General features: G+C 54.8%; 1 protein-coding gene across 1 annotated transcript; it reads right to left on the minus strand.

Moving 5' to 3' along the window:
• Nucleotides 1-250: 250 nt before the first annotated feature.
• On the minus strand, nucleotides 251-14,534 carry FADS6 (fatty acid desaturase 6). The gene is made up of 6 exons (XM_042916480.1): nucleotides 14,280-14,534; nucleotides 13,600-13,766; nucleotides 3,963-4,143; nucleotides 3,178-3,365; nucleotides 1,767-1,946; nucleotides 251-1,023 (listed from the first exon to the last, which is right to left on the minus strand). The coding sequence occupies exons 1-6, from the start codon at nucleotides 14,458-14,460 to the stop codon at nucleotides 874-876; spliced, it is 1,047 nt and encodes a 348-aa protein (XP_042772414.1). The 5' UTR covers nucleotides 14,461-14,534; the 3' UTR covers nucleotides 251-873.
• Nucleotides 14,535-18,011: the final 3,477 nt, after the last annotated feature.

Below are 18,011 nucleotides of genomic sequence, written 5' to 3' on the forward strand. Positions count from 1 at the left end.
ACTGATGTTCTTGAGGGTCTTGGTTGCTGCTGAGCCAGTGTCTTGCACAGGCTTCTCCGGCAGAGAAATTAGGAAAGTCTGCCAAAAGTAACCTCTCCCAGGGCACCTGGGTGGCTCAGTCCATTAAGCGTCCGGCTTTGGCTCAGGTCATGATCTCACAGTTCATGGGTTCGAGCCCCGCATCAGGCTCTGTGCTGACAGCTGAGCCCAGAGCCTGCTTCGGATTCCGTCTCTCTCTCTCTGCCCCTCCCCTGCTCGTGCTCTGACTCTGTCTCTCAAAAATAAAGAAAAAAAAAATTTTTTTAATTTTTTAAAAAAGTAACCTCTCCCTGTGGCCCCTGGGGAGAGGGCTCCTTGGGGGACACAGCCTCAAAGAACACAGGAAGAAGCAGTGGGCAGTTGAGCATGGGGTCTCCTGGCGCCCGGGAGGCCCTGAGGGCCTGACCCTTCGCTCTCCTCACCTACCGCCCTGCCCAGGGCCTCTCCTATCCCCATTCCCCATCACCTTCCCTTAGCCCTATCAAGGCTCAGACACAGCAGGGGAGGAATCCAGCTGTTTAGCGCCCTCCCCCACCCCCACCCCAAGATGAAGTTGGCTGAGATCCAGACTGACCAGAATGCCCACCACTGTTACTCCTTGCCCCCAGATATCCCTCCAAACCCAGAAAAGCAAGGAGGTTTCTCCAGAAATCCCAGCCTGAGCTCTCCACCTCACTGCCCCCAGTACCTCCCCACTCCACCACCAGCAGCCAAGCCACCGCCCTGGGGAAGGGCCCATGCCCTCCTGGACTGAGGGAAGGCCAGCAGAAGCAAGAGAGCTAGGATCGGGCTGGGAGGTGGGGAGGCGGGGCGTAGGGGGCGCCCCCCCCCCTTTCACTGCAATCCCACCAGCTCTGTGATGGGAGGGGTCTGCACCATGAACTCCTCATAGCGACTGAGGAACAGCCAGAAGCGAGCCAGGTAGGAGTCCTCATTGTAAGGCAGCCGCTTCTCCTGGAGGAACCGGGACACCACGGGCTTCACCTGCCAGAAGATGGGCAGGAGGAAGGGCCGCTGAGTCAGGACTGTGGGCAGGTCCCTCCCCACGAGGGGCCACCCTCCTCCCAGTCCCTTGCTCCATGAGACTTTGGAGGAGATGAGGGGCAGGGACCATTCCTGCCTCTCCCCTCCCAGCAGGCAAGGGAAAAGGGTAAGGGGTTTCTCCCCAACTTCCTTCCCCAGGGCTCCCAACTCCATGACAGTCCTCCTTGGCACAGGGGATAAAAGCTAGAGCTCCCTGGGGTGCCTGGGTGGCTCAGTCAGTTAAGTATCTGACTCTTGATCTTGGCTCAAGTCATGATCTCACGGTTCATGGGTTCAAGACCCACGTCAGGCTCTGCACTGACAGCACCGAGCCTGCGTGGGATTCTCTTTCTTCCTCTCTCTGCCCCTCCCTCCCTCACACATACACGTTCTCTCTCTCAAAAATAAGCATTAAAAAAAAAAAAAAAAGCAAAAGCTAGAGCTCCCTTTTACCAAGCACGTACTGTGTGCCTAGCATTTCAGATCCATTTCATTTCAACCTTAAAGCCTGCTGCTAGCAAGCCCTGCTTACCCTCATTTTCCAGAGGGGGAAGCTGAGGCTCTGAGACATTCAGTTAACTTGTCCAGAGTCACAGTGCTGGTAAGGAACCCACATGCCTCTGGTCAGAAATGCACTCTGCTGCCCGTACACGGGGCGGTCCTTCCAGGGAACCCCTGCCCAGGCCAGCCTGATCCTCACCTACCTTCAGGCACATGTTGTCAGAGAGCCGGGGGAAGAGGTGGTGCTCCACGTGGCAGCTGACAATGGAGTGGCCGAACGCCCATTCCAGTACAGGCAGTCGGGGCAGGTTCAGCACACCCAGGCTCATCATGTGAATCCTCTGAGGCTTCTTGTCCCGAGAGAACATGGGCAGCCCAATGTGCTGTGACAGACACGTGGGTCATAGCTTCAGGCTGGGCTGGGCAGCCCCGCGCCTCCCCACCCTGCCCCGGACAGCCTCACCCACCACGTGGGGACCCAGAGGGTCCTTCTGCCTCCCTCACCCCCACTGTGGCGACACTCTCCTGTCTGTGCCCTGAGCTCAGTCTCACCCATCTCTGGGTCTCTCTCTCCACCTGTACAACAAGGGGCGTGGCCTGGGTACCCCCTTGAACCCCGGGGTACTGACATGCCCACGACTTCCCGCTGCACACTCTCACGCCACTCTGCCTTTATCTCATCCTGGAGAGACCCTTCTCTGCTCTCTTTCCCCCCATCAAAATCCTGTTCAGGGTTCAAGATCAAGTTTGTGCACCCTCTTGTTGTTTCATTCAACAAGTATGGAAAAATGCCTCCTCTGCCAGGCTCGGTCCTGGGTCTTAAGGATTTGCAAGTGAATGGGCGCTTCTGCTCCAGTAGGACAGGGAGGCAGGACCCACAGCTGTGTCCTAGGAGATGAAGTCGTCACTGGCAGCACGGCAGGTGCTGGAATGGGGAAGGATACTCTGACCTCCAGGCACCTAGTCTTTGTGTCCAGGGAGCAGGGGCGTTTGCTTATGGAAATGGCCCTAGAACCGAGTGCTGAGCCCCAGGCCTCCCCTGAACACCTCCCATCTCCACCCCCTCCATCTGTGAAGGCCCTCCTCACTTGGGGTCATCACAGTAAGTGCCCTGAGGGCAGGAGATGGGGTCCTAATCATCTGTGCCCCCACAGGGCCTAATCAAGTGCCCTATGCATAGAACTTTCTCAAATCTTGGGACACCTGGGTGGCTCAGTCAGTTGAGCCCCCTCCGACTTCGGCTCAGGTCATGATGGTTTGTGAGTTCGAGCCCCACGTCAGGCCCTGTGCTGACAGCTCAGAGCCTGGAGCCTGCTTCGGATTCGCGCTCCCTCCCTCTCTGCCCCTCCCCCACTCGTGCTCACTCTCTCTGTGTCTGTCAAAAATGAATAAACGTTTAAAAAAATTTTTTTAAGTTTCTCAAATCTTCCATCCACGATCCACGTGTGAATGGCAGCTGGTGTTGCAGAGAAGCAAATTCTTTTGCTTCTTTACCTGAAATCCAACTTCTCTGTGATGACCCACGGAGAGAGGTTGGGGTGGGAGGTGGGGGGAGTGCATCTCTCTCCCCAGAACACTGAGTCTAGCCTGTGCTCAGGGTTGGGGAGGCCTCACCTGGAAGATGTTGACGTGGAGGTAAGGGTGGGCCAGCAGGGACCTGGTGGTGAACATGCACAGCAGGGCCGAGCCGGGGCTCCTGAAGCCAGATACATTCAGAAGCAGCCAATAGTGAGCGTAGAGGCCCAGGGAAATCAGGCCCAGCGTCCGCACAGCCGACCTGAGCTCCACCTTTCTCAGCCGCTCTGCCAGAGGGAGCAAGAAAGAGAGTGTGGGGGTGGGGGGAATTGAAGCCTTCCCCCACCCCCCACCCCTGGCCCAATGGTGCTAACTAGGGCGTTAACTAGGGCGACCGTTCATCCACACAGCCCTGAAAAGTAGGTTCACCCATTTTATGGATAAGGAAACAGCATTAAGCAACTTGGCCAAGCCCACTCTGCTGGTAGGTGGTAAGAGCCATCCACGGCTGGGACCCGGGTCCGGCTGCCCTCCAGCCCCTCCTTCCACCATACAATACGGCTCTCACGATATTACAGTCCACAACCCGCAATAGAGCGCAAGGCCTTTGCAAAGTATTTTTACATCTATGACCTCATGATGCTTTCACACCGCCCTTGAGGACCAAGTAAGAACCTGAGGCTTAGACTGGTTAAGTTACCTGCCTGTGGTCATCAGCCAGTAAGTGGCACAGCCAGACTTGGCCCGGGGGCCGAGGCTCCTTCCACCCTGCCTGGCTGTCTCAGAAAGTTTCTGGTCTTAACTTGGGGCTCCCAGCTTCCTCTACAAGCAGCCTCCAGGAAGCCAGGAGGGGGAGTAAGGGAGTGGGGCCCTGGCATACTCACCAACAGCCACCAATGGGGTGAGGACGGGGATCAAGAGAGGAGCAAGGAACATGTACACGTAGCGGTTGAGGCAAGGCAGCCTCCACGTGCTCGAGTCCCCAAGGCCCAACACATTGGTGTAACCATGGTGCATCTTGACGTGTCCATACTTGCCGTACTCTGCAGAGAAGGACGAGCATACCTAGAGGAGGGAGCCAGGGAGGGCACCGGGGGCCGTGTCAGGCATAGTCAGGCAGAGTAGGACCTCAAGGACACCCACCGTCCCCGGATGCTGCATTTCCGGGACCTTCCTGCCTCACACCCCGGCTAATTAGACCATCTATCTACTCAGGTTCCGCGGCCACAGAGTAGCAGCAAGTCAAAAGAACTGTGTCCACTAGGGGTGGTGATGCTAAGCCTTTGGAGGTGAGACGCCAGCCCCCACGATTGCCACTCTGTCACTGGCCACCCGAGCAAGCCTGCAAGCCTGACAGGGCTCTCGGGGGACTGGGCACACTGCAGGAAAAGCTCCAGGCACCCAGCTGTAATTATTTTGTTCATGTTTATCTTGGAAACATCTGTATTTCCATAACACTGCTTTGCATTCGGAGCCCAGAGAAGCAAGGGGAGGGGCGCAAGAGTGGCCTGGCCATGAGGGTGGCGCCCAGGGTGAGGAGCCCGGGTGGGGGGCTGAGTGTGAACCTCTCCCCAGGGGTGACTCCTCTGGCATGCACCCTCACCCTCGTGGGATTCTTCGTAGCTGCCCAGGAGAAGCAGAGGCTCTGGGACCCCAAGAAGGGCAATCATTCTGAATGCAAAAGAGGCAATAAGGAGTTTCTTATGCAGATATATGCAAATGAAAATGCATATAACAGCTTCCTCCAGTATTTCATCCAGACCAGAAGATCTTGTTAATTTTATCCAAGATCGCTGCCTGCCTGTTTCCGGAAGGACTTGAAGACTCTTCCAGCGCCAGTCACCACTGTGAGCCTCGAAAAGACAGCCGAACACCCTTCCCTGAGTGCCCAGCGTTCTGCACTTTACAAATGTGATTTGCTCATCTCCCAAGCCTAGTGAGTCAGCGGCGTTATTATTCACAGTTGACAGAAGCAGAAACTGAGGCAGAGAGAGGCCACGTGACCACCCCAGGTGACTAACCCCAGGCCACTTGGCTAGGAAGGTGGCAGAGGTAGGATCTGAACCCAGAATCCACCCAAGATAAGCCGTAAGGCCCCGGAGATGAGCCGCTAACTCCAAGAGAGCAGGAACCCAGGCTCTGGGCCCCAGGCAGCAGAGGCAAAGCCAGGAGAAGACATATAAGGAACGACACTGTCTTCACACTCTGTTTGCAGCAACCTTCTCCCTCGGAATGAACCGGCACTGAAATACAGCCGGAAGGTCTAGCTAAAGGATGCTGGGGCGGGGCGGGGGTGGGGGGGGGGGGGAGAGGGACAGTTAGGGAGGTCACAACTGCGGTTTTACAACAGGCACGTCAACCCCGTATTGCAGGGGCCCCTCTGGAGACAGAGGATGGGGTCCAGCACAGCCCTGCTAGGAGTCCGTGACAGCAGCAGGAGGCGCTCCTCTCTCAGATGAGGTAATCTGCCTAGGAATGAGTTCTGCTGTCTGTTTCTATAAGCTCGCAGAGGGACGAGGTTGGGCCAGGCTGCAGAGGGCGGGCAGGTCACGTGTCAGCTGAAGTGACATCTCTTGCAGGCCTGCTGGTCTCCAGAGCACGCACCCATCGGGGCCACGTGGTTGGTTCGGGTTCCAAGCAGAAGCTTTCAGCAGCGGGCACACAGGGCTGTGGCTGGGGTCTGCCGGGACATCCTCAGGGACCAGCCTGCCTCTGTCCAGGGCTTCCAGGTGTGTGTTTTGATCCTCAAGGCTCTCTCCCATGTAACTGGAACCAGCAACTGGTTTTGTTTTTGTTATATTTTACAGAGAGTGGGTGAGAGGGGCAGAGGGGAAGAGAGAGAGAGACAGAGAGAGAATCCCAAGCTGGCTCCATGCTCAGAGCAGGGCCGGATGCAGGGCTCAATCCCACAACCCTGGGATCATGACCTGAGCAGAAATCAAGAGTTGGATGCTCAACCAACTGAGCCATCCAGGTGCCCCAAGAAGCAACTGTTTTTAATTGCTGCTTCTGTGCACCTCTCCTTCAAGGGCCAACCACACCTCTACTGCGCTGGGACGAAGTTGCCTTTCCTTTCCAGCACGGGCTCCGCATCTGCACGCACACTGGCGGCTCACCACACTCTGACTAGTGATGTCACAAACGAACTGGTGCTTGAGCAGGGCTGAGCATGGTAAGAACTGGGCCCTCAGGGACCCCGTCGGGTCCTCAGTCAGCTTCTCAGCCACGTGGCCAGACCCCAGGAAGCTGGGAGCTGAGCTACATGTGACTCAGTGCACACTTCCAGAGTCTGTACATGGTTGGCCTTTTTATATGAATAAGAACAGATTTGGAGCTATTTCTATAACACTGGGATTCTCACTCCCTTCTGGATGTTCCTTCCGTAGAGGAAAGGAGGGGGTGGCTTTGGGCTGGAAGAGAAGACCGCACACCCTGCCGCGCATCTCCTGCGCATGTACGCCCATCAGCCAGAAGGCAGGGGAGATGGCCAAATGCCGCAGAGGCAGCTGGGAAATGCACTGTCCGCTGTGAAGGATTGGGCAGAGGTCTCACCCAAGAGGATTCCACATGCAGACCCAGGGAGAATTCCAGAAGCCTCAAGGCTTGATGATGTCTCTCCTCCTCCTCCTCCTCCTCCACTCCCTCCTCCTCCTCCTCCTCCTCCTTCTTCTTCTTCTTCTTCTTCTTCTTCTTCTTCTTCTTCTTCTTCTTCTTTTTAGTAATCTCTACATCCGAAGTGGGGCTCAAATTCAGGATCCCAAGATCAAGAGTCATATGCTCCACTGACTGAACCAGCGGGGTCCCCAACGCTGGTGTTAACCTCTTAATGTCACCATGCAGTCAGTCCCTCCAGAAGACTTAAGGGCTCCAATCTCTTAGCAGCACTCAGGCTCTACAACTGGCCACAGTGTGCATGGGCAGGTACCAGTGAAAGTCCTCTTGCCACCTGCCCTCTGCTAAGTATCAGGGACCCCAAGTCTCCCATCATTCACTTCTTCCTTCACTCAGCTGTTTGCTCTCTCAGGCATCCTCCGCCCTCCGCCGGTGGCCAAAGGTAATTAACAGCTAAGCTGGTAGTTTGAAAACAATTATTTTTTTAATAGGAACTATGCTTACATAATTCTGAATTCAAAAAGTGGGCAGTGACAGGTCGTCTTTCCTTTTTTTCTTTAAAAAAATGTTTAATATTTATTTTTGGGAGAGAGAGAGAGCGTGCGCGCAAGCATGAGTGGGGGAGGGGCAGAGAGAGGGAGAGACACAGAACCCGAAGCAGGCTCCAGCCTCCGAGCTGTCAGCACAGAGCCTGATGCGGGGTCTGAACCCACGAACCATGAGATCATGTCCTGAGCCGAAGTCAAGCACTTAACTGACTGAGCCACCCAGGCGCCCCTCTTTTTTTTTTTTTTAACATTTATTTATTTTTGAGAGACACCATGTGAGCAGGGGCAGGGCAGAGAGAGAGGGAGACACAGAATCTGAAGCAGGCTCCAGGCTCCAAGCTGTCAGCACAGAGCCCGACGCGGGGCTCGAGCCCATAAACCACGAGATCATGACTTGAGCCGAATACACTATTTGGGATATACTTCTACAAAAACTGTTTTTTTTTACCTGAAACTCGAATTTCTCTGGGAGTCCTGTTTTTTTTTTTTTTTTTGTTTTGTTTTTTTTGTTTTTTTTTTTTTTGCTACATCTGAAAGCCCTACTCGGTGAGGATACAAGTTTCTGAGTCTGAGTCCTCAGGTACCGGGCAGGCCCCAGGTGAACATGGCCACCTCTCAGCACTTCTGGATAAGAGAGGGGGCAGCAGTGAGGGCCAAAGTAAGAGGAGACCCTGGGAACCTCGTCTTGATGGGAGCTGGCTGGATGTGGTCAGCCCTGAGCCATCGAGCAGCCATGATGGGATTCTCTCCCCTTTAAGGCCTTGTCCCCAGAAACTTCCCAGCTCCTCTGCTGGGCACACAGTCCTCCTTACTCCTTCTCTCCAGAGTCCAGATTTCTGTGGGTCCCTCATGTACCATGCTGTCGCCCGTATCCCTGCCTTTACGTGTACATCTGCTCTGTCTGGGGCTGGGGCTGGCAGCACTGTCCTGGCAGTTCCTCGTCTGGACACGTTCCCCAGGAGTTCTCGGCCCTGGCACCACCGACATTTGGGACAGGGTCATTGTTGTGAGGCCTGTGCTATGCACTGAAGGCTGTTTACGGCATCCAGCCTCGACCCACCAGATGCCAGTAAGACACGTGCGAGTGCACACGCACGCACACACACACAAGCGCACACACACACACACACACACACACCAGTCACAACAGCCAAAGATGTCTGCAGACATTGCCTAGTACCCCTGCTGTGCTCTCTCTGTGCTCACGGCCTGCACATCACCTGCTTGATGTCCCTGTCACATTCTGCCTGCCCTGGTCCCGGCTGAGCAGCCTTGGCCAAGTGACTGAACCCCCCAGATCAGTGTTTCCTCATGTACGAAGTGAGGGTAATAACAGCGTCCCACTCATAGGGAGGCATGATTACTAAAGAAGATAATTCGAGGCACCTGGGTGGCTCAGTTGGTTGAGCATCTGACTTCAGCTCGGGTCACGATCTCACAGTTCGTGAGTTCGAGCCCCACCTCAGGCTCCATGCTGACAGCTCAGAGCCTGGAGCCTGCTTCAGCTTCTGTGTCTCCCTCTCTGTCTCCACCCCTCCCCCCACTTGTGGTGTCTCTCTCTCTCTTTTTCTCAAAAATAAATTTTAAAAACGTAAGAAAATAAATTTTTTTTAAAAAGAAGATAATTCATGTAAAGTACACAGTAAGCACCCAGGAAGAATCGGCCAATATAATCAGGATTTTTATTGCTTCCCCACTTGACTCTGAGCCCTTGGAGAACTAGAGTGGGTCTCGCTTGCCATTGTGTCCCCAGCACGCAGAGGAGGGCTTGGACAAGCTCAGTGACGTGGAGGGCACTGCTCAGCCATCACTGCTCAGCCTGGATCAGCACTGTCTCAGCCCCCCAAGCTCCTCCCTCAACCTGTGAATCCTGTTCTGGCTGGGCAGCCACTGCTGGACTCACAGCAAGCCTGCCCTGTTCTCTCCGAGCCTCTCCCTCAAGGCTGCAACCCTTGGACTCAGGCTGCCATCCACAGATGACTGCCTGGACCACCTAGCCCTGCTCCGGGGTCCTCTGCCAGTGAGAGGCCATATGCACGCCCACCAAGGTCGCCACCACCAAGAGCCAAGCTGTACAGACCCACAGAAATAGGAGTTCCCAGAGTCCTCGGGCTTATCCTTGAGGAAATCACACCAAAGCTGGGGGCGGTGGGGAGGGAGGCTGCCAGAAAGTCCATTTTGCAGATCTACACATGATAAAATAAATGGCAGGTACACACACACACACACACACACAGTGCCTATGTCCATTTCCTGTACACACACACACACACACACACACACACACAGTGCCTATGTCCATTTCCTGTACACACACACACACACACACACACATAGTGCCTATGTCCATTTCCTGTACACACACACACACACACACACACACAGTGCCTATGTCAATTTCCTAGTTTGGCTATTGAAAGACACTCATATGAATGTAACTATTGGGGGAAGCTGACTAAAGTGGACACTGGACCTCTCTGTCCTATATTTGCAACGGGCCTGTGAATCTATAATTATTTCAAAACTAAAGTTGTTTTTTTTTTTTTTACAAAAGTATATTTTGTACTACAGATCTGGTTTTGCCCTCTAAATTTTTTAAAAATTTAAAAATCACAGTTGGGCATACTCAGACTAACACGCCTCAGGGTTTGAGTACAGATAGAGGAAAGGGCAGAGACACAGACCAGGAGATAATGGCCACACCACAGAACTTGAGAGTATTCAAGAATCATGACCAGGCTGGGGCTTCTGAGCTCTGTTTCCACCACTACATTGGACTCAAAGGAAGGGGATGGCATCCCCCTGTGTGACACCCCTCCCCCAAGGCAGAGCCAGCGCCCCCATGTTCTCCTGGGACCAGCTGTGGCCCCACTCCCGAAGCACAAAGCCAACTTTAGAAGGAGAGCTTGAAGTTGGGACACACTAAAGAGCTGAGTAACTGGTACAGCCTGTTCCCTCCCACTCGGGGAGCATCTTGATTGTGAGTGCAATACAGGGAAGTCCTTAAGGCCTCTGATTTCAGAAGTTAATCCTTCCCAAGCTCCAGGATTTAAGCCAATAATGGCCCTGCCCACTCCACCCTGTCCCTCCCTTCCCGAGGTCTGGTCCAGACACATAACCTCAGACAGGGAAAGGCAGGTGCTCCTGCAGGGAAGCCATCAGTGCTCCGAGGAGTGGGTCAAAGGCTCACAAGCAGGAGGAATGGAACTTTCTCATGCAGACCAGAATGCGTCTTCAGAGGGAAGTTCACTCTAGTGTGGGCAGGTGTGTGTGACTGGGGATACTTCAAAGAAACAATAACTGGAGTGTCACTGCCCTGTCCCTCCTGCCTGCCACCCTCCCCCGCCCTGCTCCAGATCCAAGAGGCCAGAGAGGGCCAGGTCTTTGTCCCACCCTCAGCTCGAGTCAGCAGACCCTGGGACAAAACTGGAAAAAGCCAGGTGCCCAGGGACACCAATGATACTTGCTAATGCCTAGGGCTACAGACTAGAGGACTTGATCATTCTATAGTGATGGTGGCTCCTGAGGGTCAAGGTTTGGGCAGAGCACAGGCAGCCAACAAGAGAAGGATCAAAGAGAGAAGACAACAGGATGTGGCAAAAGTGGAGTGTCGGGAGTCCAGGAGGGTCCTGGGCAGCGGGAACTTGTCCTTTGTGCAACACAGAGAATAGGTGCCGCAGCAAACAGCGCCCTTCACACACACGCAAACACACACACACACACACACACACACACTCACACACTCACATACACACTCAAGTCTGTCCAGCTTTGCACAATGCATCAACCTCTCTGTTAAAAACAAACAGCACTAACAAACAACAACCAAAACTGCTCTCTCCTTGCAGTTTACAGCACGTTCCCTCCAGAGAGAAAGCAAAGCCAACACTTGGTGGGCATCCAAGAGTCGGCCCAGGCCCTAAATCAAGATCTACGTGGTCTCACTTAATCCCCAGCATGACTTCGTGGGGCCAGTAATGCTCTCATCCTGTTTATTAGGTGAGGAAGCCAACACTGAATTAAAGACCTTGCCCAAGGTCAGGCAGCCAGCGAGGCTGGGCATGTGGTTTCAAAGGCTGTGCCCAGACACTGTCCCCTGCCTGGCCACCAAGACCAGCACCCTCCCCAAGGACTGCACTTGCCCCACTAAAGCCAGCAGTACGGGGAGACTGAGCCATGCCCTGTCCCACACTGGAAACCAGATCCTCCCCAGAGAGTAGCCAGAACCACACTGTGCGGGGCAGAAAGCAGGGCCATTCCCACACAGGTGAGCTAGTACCTGAGTACTGAGCTGACACGCCCGCAGCAGTCACAACACTGACATGACAGCCAGCCCTCCCCCACCACAAGGGGGTCATAGGCCTCTAGGCTGTGACTGTCCACTAGCTGGCTTTTCCCTACACTTTGTTGCCGCATCACCTGTAGGCGTAATCATCAACAAACATTAATGAAACACCAAGAACCCAGCCCTGTGCCAAGAGCCGAAGATACAAAGAGACAAAGTGAGGCCACTGCCCTGGGGCTCGTGGGGACAAGACAGCGTGCAGCTGCAAAGCCACGTGGGTCCCCAGGGCAGGTCACATGCTGTGATTCCATGCAAGCTCTTCAGCTGGGGAAACTGGGGAGGCTTCTCAGTGGAGGCGTCCTCAGCTCACTGTCTTTGCCTGGCACCCTCGATGGCTACTGTGCTCCCAGAGTCTAGGCCAGGGAGTCCTCAGACTTGGGTGGGTATCAGATTCACCTGGGGACCTTGGTAAATAAAGTGGCCAGGCCTCTCTCCTCCAAGAAACCTGGGCTTCAGACCATTCAGCTGCACGCTGAAGTTTGACAAGGTCACCTCTGTATAGGTAAGTCCCCTGTCATAACTTGTCCAAACTCCACACCTCCTCATCCCCAGCTGCTCCCAGGCTCCTGGCACTCAGGACAGCTTTGAAAAGTCCACACGGAATTAATCCTACCTGTCGTGTCCCCAGTTTCTCCCCCGCTCGTGATTACAAACTGGGGCAGGCTGGGGGAGGCACCTGACCCTGGCTCCAGGCCTCAGAGTCTGTCTAGCACCAGTGCCCAGGGATTTCTGGGAAGGGAAGTATCTTGAAATGGACCCTAATTGGGGCGCCTCGGGTGGCTCAGTGAGTTAAGCGTCTGACTCTTGATTTAGGCTCAGATCATGATCTCACGGTTCATGAGTTCAAGCCCCACGTCAGCGCAGAGCCTGCTTGAGATTCTCTGTCTCCCTCTCTCTCTGCTCCTCCACCATTCATGTGTGCACTGTCACATGAGAGAGAGAGAGAGAGAGAGCGCACAAGCGAGGGAGGGGCAGAGAGAGAGGGAGACACAGAATCCGAAGCAGGCTCCAGGTGCTTAGCTGTCAGCACAGACTCCAACGTGGGGCTCAAACTCTTGAACTGTGAGATCATGACCTGAGCCGACGTCCAAAACTTAACCGAGACACCCAGGCGCCTCAATAAACATTTTTTCTAAATGGACCCCAAGGATCAGGAACCTGTAGGTTCCTCTTATTCTTAGCACTTTAGAAATGAGTGCAGGAGGGGAGGAGAAGAAAGGGAGAATGGAGAATGCTAGATAAGAAATGTATAACTTCACTGGGGTGTCTGGGTGGCTCAGTCAGTTGAGCAGCTGACTTCGGCTCAGGTCATGATCTCCTGGCCCGTGAGTTCGAGCCCTGCATTGGGCTCTGTGCTGATGGCTCAGAGCCTGGAGCCTGCTTCGGATTCTGTGTCTCCCTCTCTCTCTGCCCCTCCTCTGCTCACACTCTGTCTCTCTCTCTCTCTCAAACATAAATAAACATTAAAAAAATATTTTAAAAAAGAAATGTATCACTTCATAAAATGTCATTTGTGTGTCTGTAGGTGTGTATAGTTCTATAAACCTTTGTAAAGTTACATAAAGTTAATAATTGAGTTAGTTGGTCATGGTAACGAGTGGCAGAAGAGGACCGTTTCTGGTGTCAGCTTTCATATTTGTTCCTAAGGGACCTGGATGCCCTGGTAGGAGAAGGAAGTTCTATCGCCACTTGGTCCGGTGCCACAGAGAGGCAAGCGGGTGCCCCCAGGAGAAACAGGGGTGCCCGGGCTGGCACAGGTACACACAGGTGCATTCCTCATGCAGCTCTCAGGAGGGGCCCGGCAGTGTAAGCGGCCTCTCAAGGGCTTGGGGACAAGCACACACACATAGACTTGCGAAACTGTAGAGCACGCTGTGCGCTCAGACACGCATACCAACGGCTGTAGTGGCCCCTCCACACGGGCACACAGCCGAACACCCCCGCACGCTGCGGCGGAACAGTGAGGTGGCCCCCACAAGAAGTACCAGCAGCCACGCCCACCCCTCCCAGGCTCACCTCCACAAAGAAAAGCTCCCAGATCCTGCTCCAGCGTTTTGACTCGGTGAGGGCACCGTGTGTGGCCAGGTGGCTGCCCTTGACCGTGAGCGTGTAGTGGCACACACCCAGGATGATGATGCCCAGTGCAAGGACGAGGACATTCTCAGAGCGCAGGCTTAAGAACCCTGTATAGAGGAAGGAGAGTGGGGAGAGGGGGGGAGGGGGCAGACAGGGCCTTTCTCCAGCTCCTGGAGATCTGGGTCCAAACACCCGGGTCCCCACCGCTGGAGACCAGGCCAAAGTGGGCCCAGGGCCAGGGGCGGGGTGGGGGTGGGAGGCTGCCACAGGCGGCGGTGGGGCAGGTCCCGACCAGGAGAGGTCCAGGGGAGACCCCATCCCTGGTGTTCCCCCCATAGAACATACTCCCCTCCCCCAGTCCCTCTCCTCCCTCTCAACCTTCCCCTCCACCGCCCTTCATGCCATCAGGCCTTCTCCCTCCTCCAGCGCCCTGTTCTCTGGGGACACAGGGCAGGACACTGCAATCAGACTTTCGGATCTGGGGTGTACCCCTCCTTCCGGGGTCCCGGGCACGGGCCATGTCCCCCACGCCCCAGTCCCCAGCCTCTCCCCCACCCTACCCCGCACCCCCTTCCCCAGCCGCAGCGCCGCCCTCTGTCCCCCTGTCCGGTGCTCCTCACCGGCCGGCACCGAGAGGAGGCTGAGCGCGAGGATGGCGCAGTCCACACCGTGGCGCTCCCACCAAGAGCTCGTCCTCACCACGTCCTGAACCAGCGTCTCCAGCTCACCCAGCAGCGCCTCGCCCCCGCCGTGGCCCCGGGGAGCGCCGGGTGCCGGCTCCATGAGGGGCCGCCCGGGCATCCCAGGAGGACTCGGGACGGTCTGCGGCGCCCTGCGAGGCGCTTAGTGCGGGCGGGGGTGGGCAGGGGCGGAGTCACGCGCTGGCTGGGGACACCCGCCCTCCGAGTCACGGTGCGTGCAGGGCACCCGAGCGCCTCCTGCCGCTCGCGGCGTGGGGGGGGCGGGGCGGGTGGGAAACGGGGAGCGACCCGGCCCGGCCCCCCGGGGGCGCCCTCGGGGCGGGAGGGAACAGAAAAGCCGCAGGAGGAGCGGGCAGGTCCGTGCGGGTAGGGAGGCCACCCTGGATGGAGAACCAGCCCGGGCTAGAGGGAACTCGGGCGGAGAGTGCCGCGGAGACCCCCATGGAGAGGCGCCCACCCCACCCTCCAGACCCTTCTCGGACCGCCTGACCTCAGATCCCTTCCTCGCGTTCTCCCGTCCCCGCAGCCTCTGGAGTTTGCTGTAGCATTTTTATCTCCTGGCCTGTGTATTTTTCTCAGTAGCACTTTGCAGACGCTCCCACGTGTGACCCGGGCACGTCTGTCTCCACCAACAGACTGGACGCTGGGTGCCGGCGGGGCGTTACCTTGACGCCTTTGCTCAGGCCTTATCTTTAGTAGCTAGAACAGTGCTTGGCACATAAACATTTTTGAATTCGTGGGGCAGAGAGTTCAAGGACTCACTCCATCCAGACAGATGGGGAGTGCGGGTCCCTCTGGTCCCAGCCTTTAGCAATGGTGACCCATGGAGAATTGGCTCTCCAGCCCAGCGATTTTTGGAATGAGAAGCTCCAAAAGGAAGAACCATCGAGAAGGGGATAACCACAGAGAAAACACATCCAGAGGTCACCCAGAGTGGGGTTCTGCAGTTCCAGTCGCTCAAGGGCGCCCACGGTCATGGCAAACAGCACCCGCCCCCCTGCCTTGGGAGCAACACCATCCTGGCCCCTTTCCGTCAGTGTAGCCCCAACCCGGAGCTGCTGGAAGGTCTCCCGTCACAAACCACCGTGCTCTACAGACTCCCTTGTCTGCGTCTGAGGGTCTATTCTCTTTTTTCCTTGGTTTTTGCATTCCCCTTGGTTTCACATTGAAGTCCCTTTCTTTTTTTTTTTTTTTAATGTTGATTTATTTTTGAGAAAGAGAGACACACACACAGAACAGGGGAGGGGCAGAGAGAGACACAGAATCCAAAGCAGGCTCCAGGCTCTGAGCTGTCAGCACAGAGCCTCATGCAGGGCTCGAACCCACAAACCACGAGATCATGACCTGAGCGGAAGTTAGACGCTTAACCCACGGAGCCACCCAGTCGCCCCTGAAGTCCTTTTCTAAAGGAGGTCTGGCACAGCGAGGGCTGCATTTGCAGAGGGGATCTTTGGGAAGGAGGAAAAAAAGCACGAAGAGAAGGAGGTGGAGAAAAGAAATGGAGGAGAGCTTTGTGAGGAGGTTAGGGACACTAATGACTGATTCCTCTGTCTACGGCAGCATCTTCAGTCATGAATTCTTATGAGTCAATCCCTCCAATCCTGTATAAAAGGGTAAGACTTCTTTATCAGGTCAGTATTCTAAGGGGCTTACAATCTAATAGACCAATTCTCACCTCACACACGTGCGCGTCCACACCCACACCCACATCTGGCTCCTTATAGTTTCACCACTGGTTTCCATACCCTTATTAGGTTTTGTGTTTTTCCCACAACCCCACAGGGTGGCATCATCCCCATCTGACCCACAGAGGCACAGAGAGATGAACAGATCTGCCCAACACCCACCCCAAAGTTACTAAATGGCAGAACAAGAACTCAAATCCAAATCTGTCTACTCCAAACTCAATTATCGTTTGTTTCTATCGATCCTTTTTCTTTTAATTTTTTAAAAGTTTATTGACTTTGGGAGCCCCTGGGTGGCTCAGCTGGTTAAGTGTCCAACTTCGGCCTAGGTCACGATCTCACCGTTCCCGAGTTCGAGCCCCCCGTGGGGCTCTGTGCTGACAGCTCAGAGCCTGGAGCCTGTTTTGAATTCTGTGTCTCCCTCTCTCCATCTCTCTGTCTCTCTCTCTTTCTCTGCCCCTCCCCCATTCACACTGTTTCGCTCTCTCTCAAAAATAAATAAACATTAAAAAAATATTTTTTTAAGTTTACATATTTTAGAGAGAGAGAGAGAGAACGCACGCACACGCACACACACACAGGCATGCACATGAGCGGGGGAGGGGCAGAGAGAGAGAGAGAGAGAGAGAGGGAGACAGAGAATCCCCATGGGTGCGCTGGGCTGGCAGCCTCCCTGGAGAGAGACAGACTTCATTTAGAACAGACTTAAACCCACGTGAGAAGGAAGAGAACAAGATATTCTGGGTCTTCAAGACATGGAGCAGGAGTGGGGCTTGGGAGACTGTGAGGAGAGGCAGGAGAGAAAGGCTGGGGGACCAGGAGCCGGAAGTACAGACAATGGCAGGCTGAGAAGTCTGGGCTCCCATCCTGCAGCCTTGCGGAGCCCTAGCAGCCTTTAGAGCAGGGGAGCGCCTTGTGTGATGTGTTCAGGAAGGGTCGCCCGGCACAATGGAGCAGCCACCGAGTGCAGGAGACTAGTTTGGAGACTGTTTCAGTACCCTAAAACAAGAGGGTACTGGGGATGTAGGTGGCAGGGGAGGGACGCTGCAGGACCGGAAGAGGGCGAAATCAAAATCAGGAGGCGATGGACGCATGACCAGTGAGCCTGGGAAAAGATGCTTCACATCTTTAGCCTTTAGGGAAATGCAGATTTCACCCCCCCTCAATGAGGTAGCCCTTCCGACCCACTGTACTGGCTAAAATTAAGCAGCCAGGCGACACTAAATGTGGGCAACGGGGTGTGGAGAAACTGACCTCTCATTCGTGGCTGACGGGAGCACAAGGTGGTTCCACCCCTTTGGAAAACACTTTGGCAGCTTCGTGTGAGGGTAACTACAGGCTTACCCTGTGACCCAGCCATTCAGCTCTGAGGTATTCAACCAACAGAAATAAAAACATGTGTCCCCATAAAAACCTGTGTCTCGCTGATCGTAGCAGCGTTGTTCACGACGGCCAAACTGGAAACAGCCTGAATGTCCGCCGACAGAAGAATGGATGAGCAAACGGATACATTCACGCGGCACGTGTATAAAGGAGGTTCCGGCAACAGAGCAGACGAGCGGTAGAGATGAGCTGAAGCGATCCCACGGGCCAAATGCTGAGGGCACGAAGCCAGACACAAGCAAGTAGTCACTCTGTGATTCCATTTATAGGAAGTTCGACAACAGCAGGACTAGTATATGGTGATAGAAATCAACTCAGTAGTTGCCCTGGAAGGGGTGGGTGGGGAACAGTAATTGCAAAGGGACACTGCGAAGCTTTCTGGAGGGGATGGGAGCGGTCTGTGTCTTGATTGTGCACACGTTTGTCTAAAGTCGTGGACCGACACACTTGAAATGGGTGCATTTTACTATAGTTAACGATACCTCAATAAAGCTGATTAAAGCAAAAACAAAACAGGAAGGCAGATTCTCTCTTTATTTTTTTTTAATATTTATTTATTTTTGAGACAGGGAGAGACAGAGCA

The sequence above is a fragment of the Panthera leo genome, chromosome E1, assembly GCF_018350215.1.
Source record: "Panthera leo isolate Ple1 chromosome E1, P.leo_Ple1_pat1.1, whole genome shotgun sequence".
Lineage (NCBI taxonomy): Eukaryota > Metazoa > Chordata > Mammalia > Carnivora > Felidae > Panthera > Panthera leo.

What these genes read in the sequence shown, in the direction of transcription:
- FADS6 (XM_042916480.1), bottom strand. Translation starts at nt 14,460, where the DNA reads ATGCCCGGGCGGCCCCTCATGGAGCCGGCACCCGGCGCTCCCCGGGGC. An exon ending in CCTCCTCTCGGTGCCGGCCG is followed by an intron (nt 13,767 to 14,279) that starts GTGAGGAGCACC and finishes TCCTCTATACAG; the next exon opens with GGTTCTTAAGCCTGCGCTCT. An exon ending in GGGAGCTTTTCTTTGTGGAG is followed by an intron (nt 4,144 to 13,599) that starts GTGAGCCTGGGA and finishes TCCCTCCTCTAG; the next exon opens with GTATGCTCGTCCTTCTCTGC.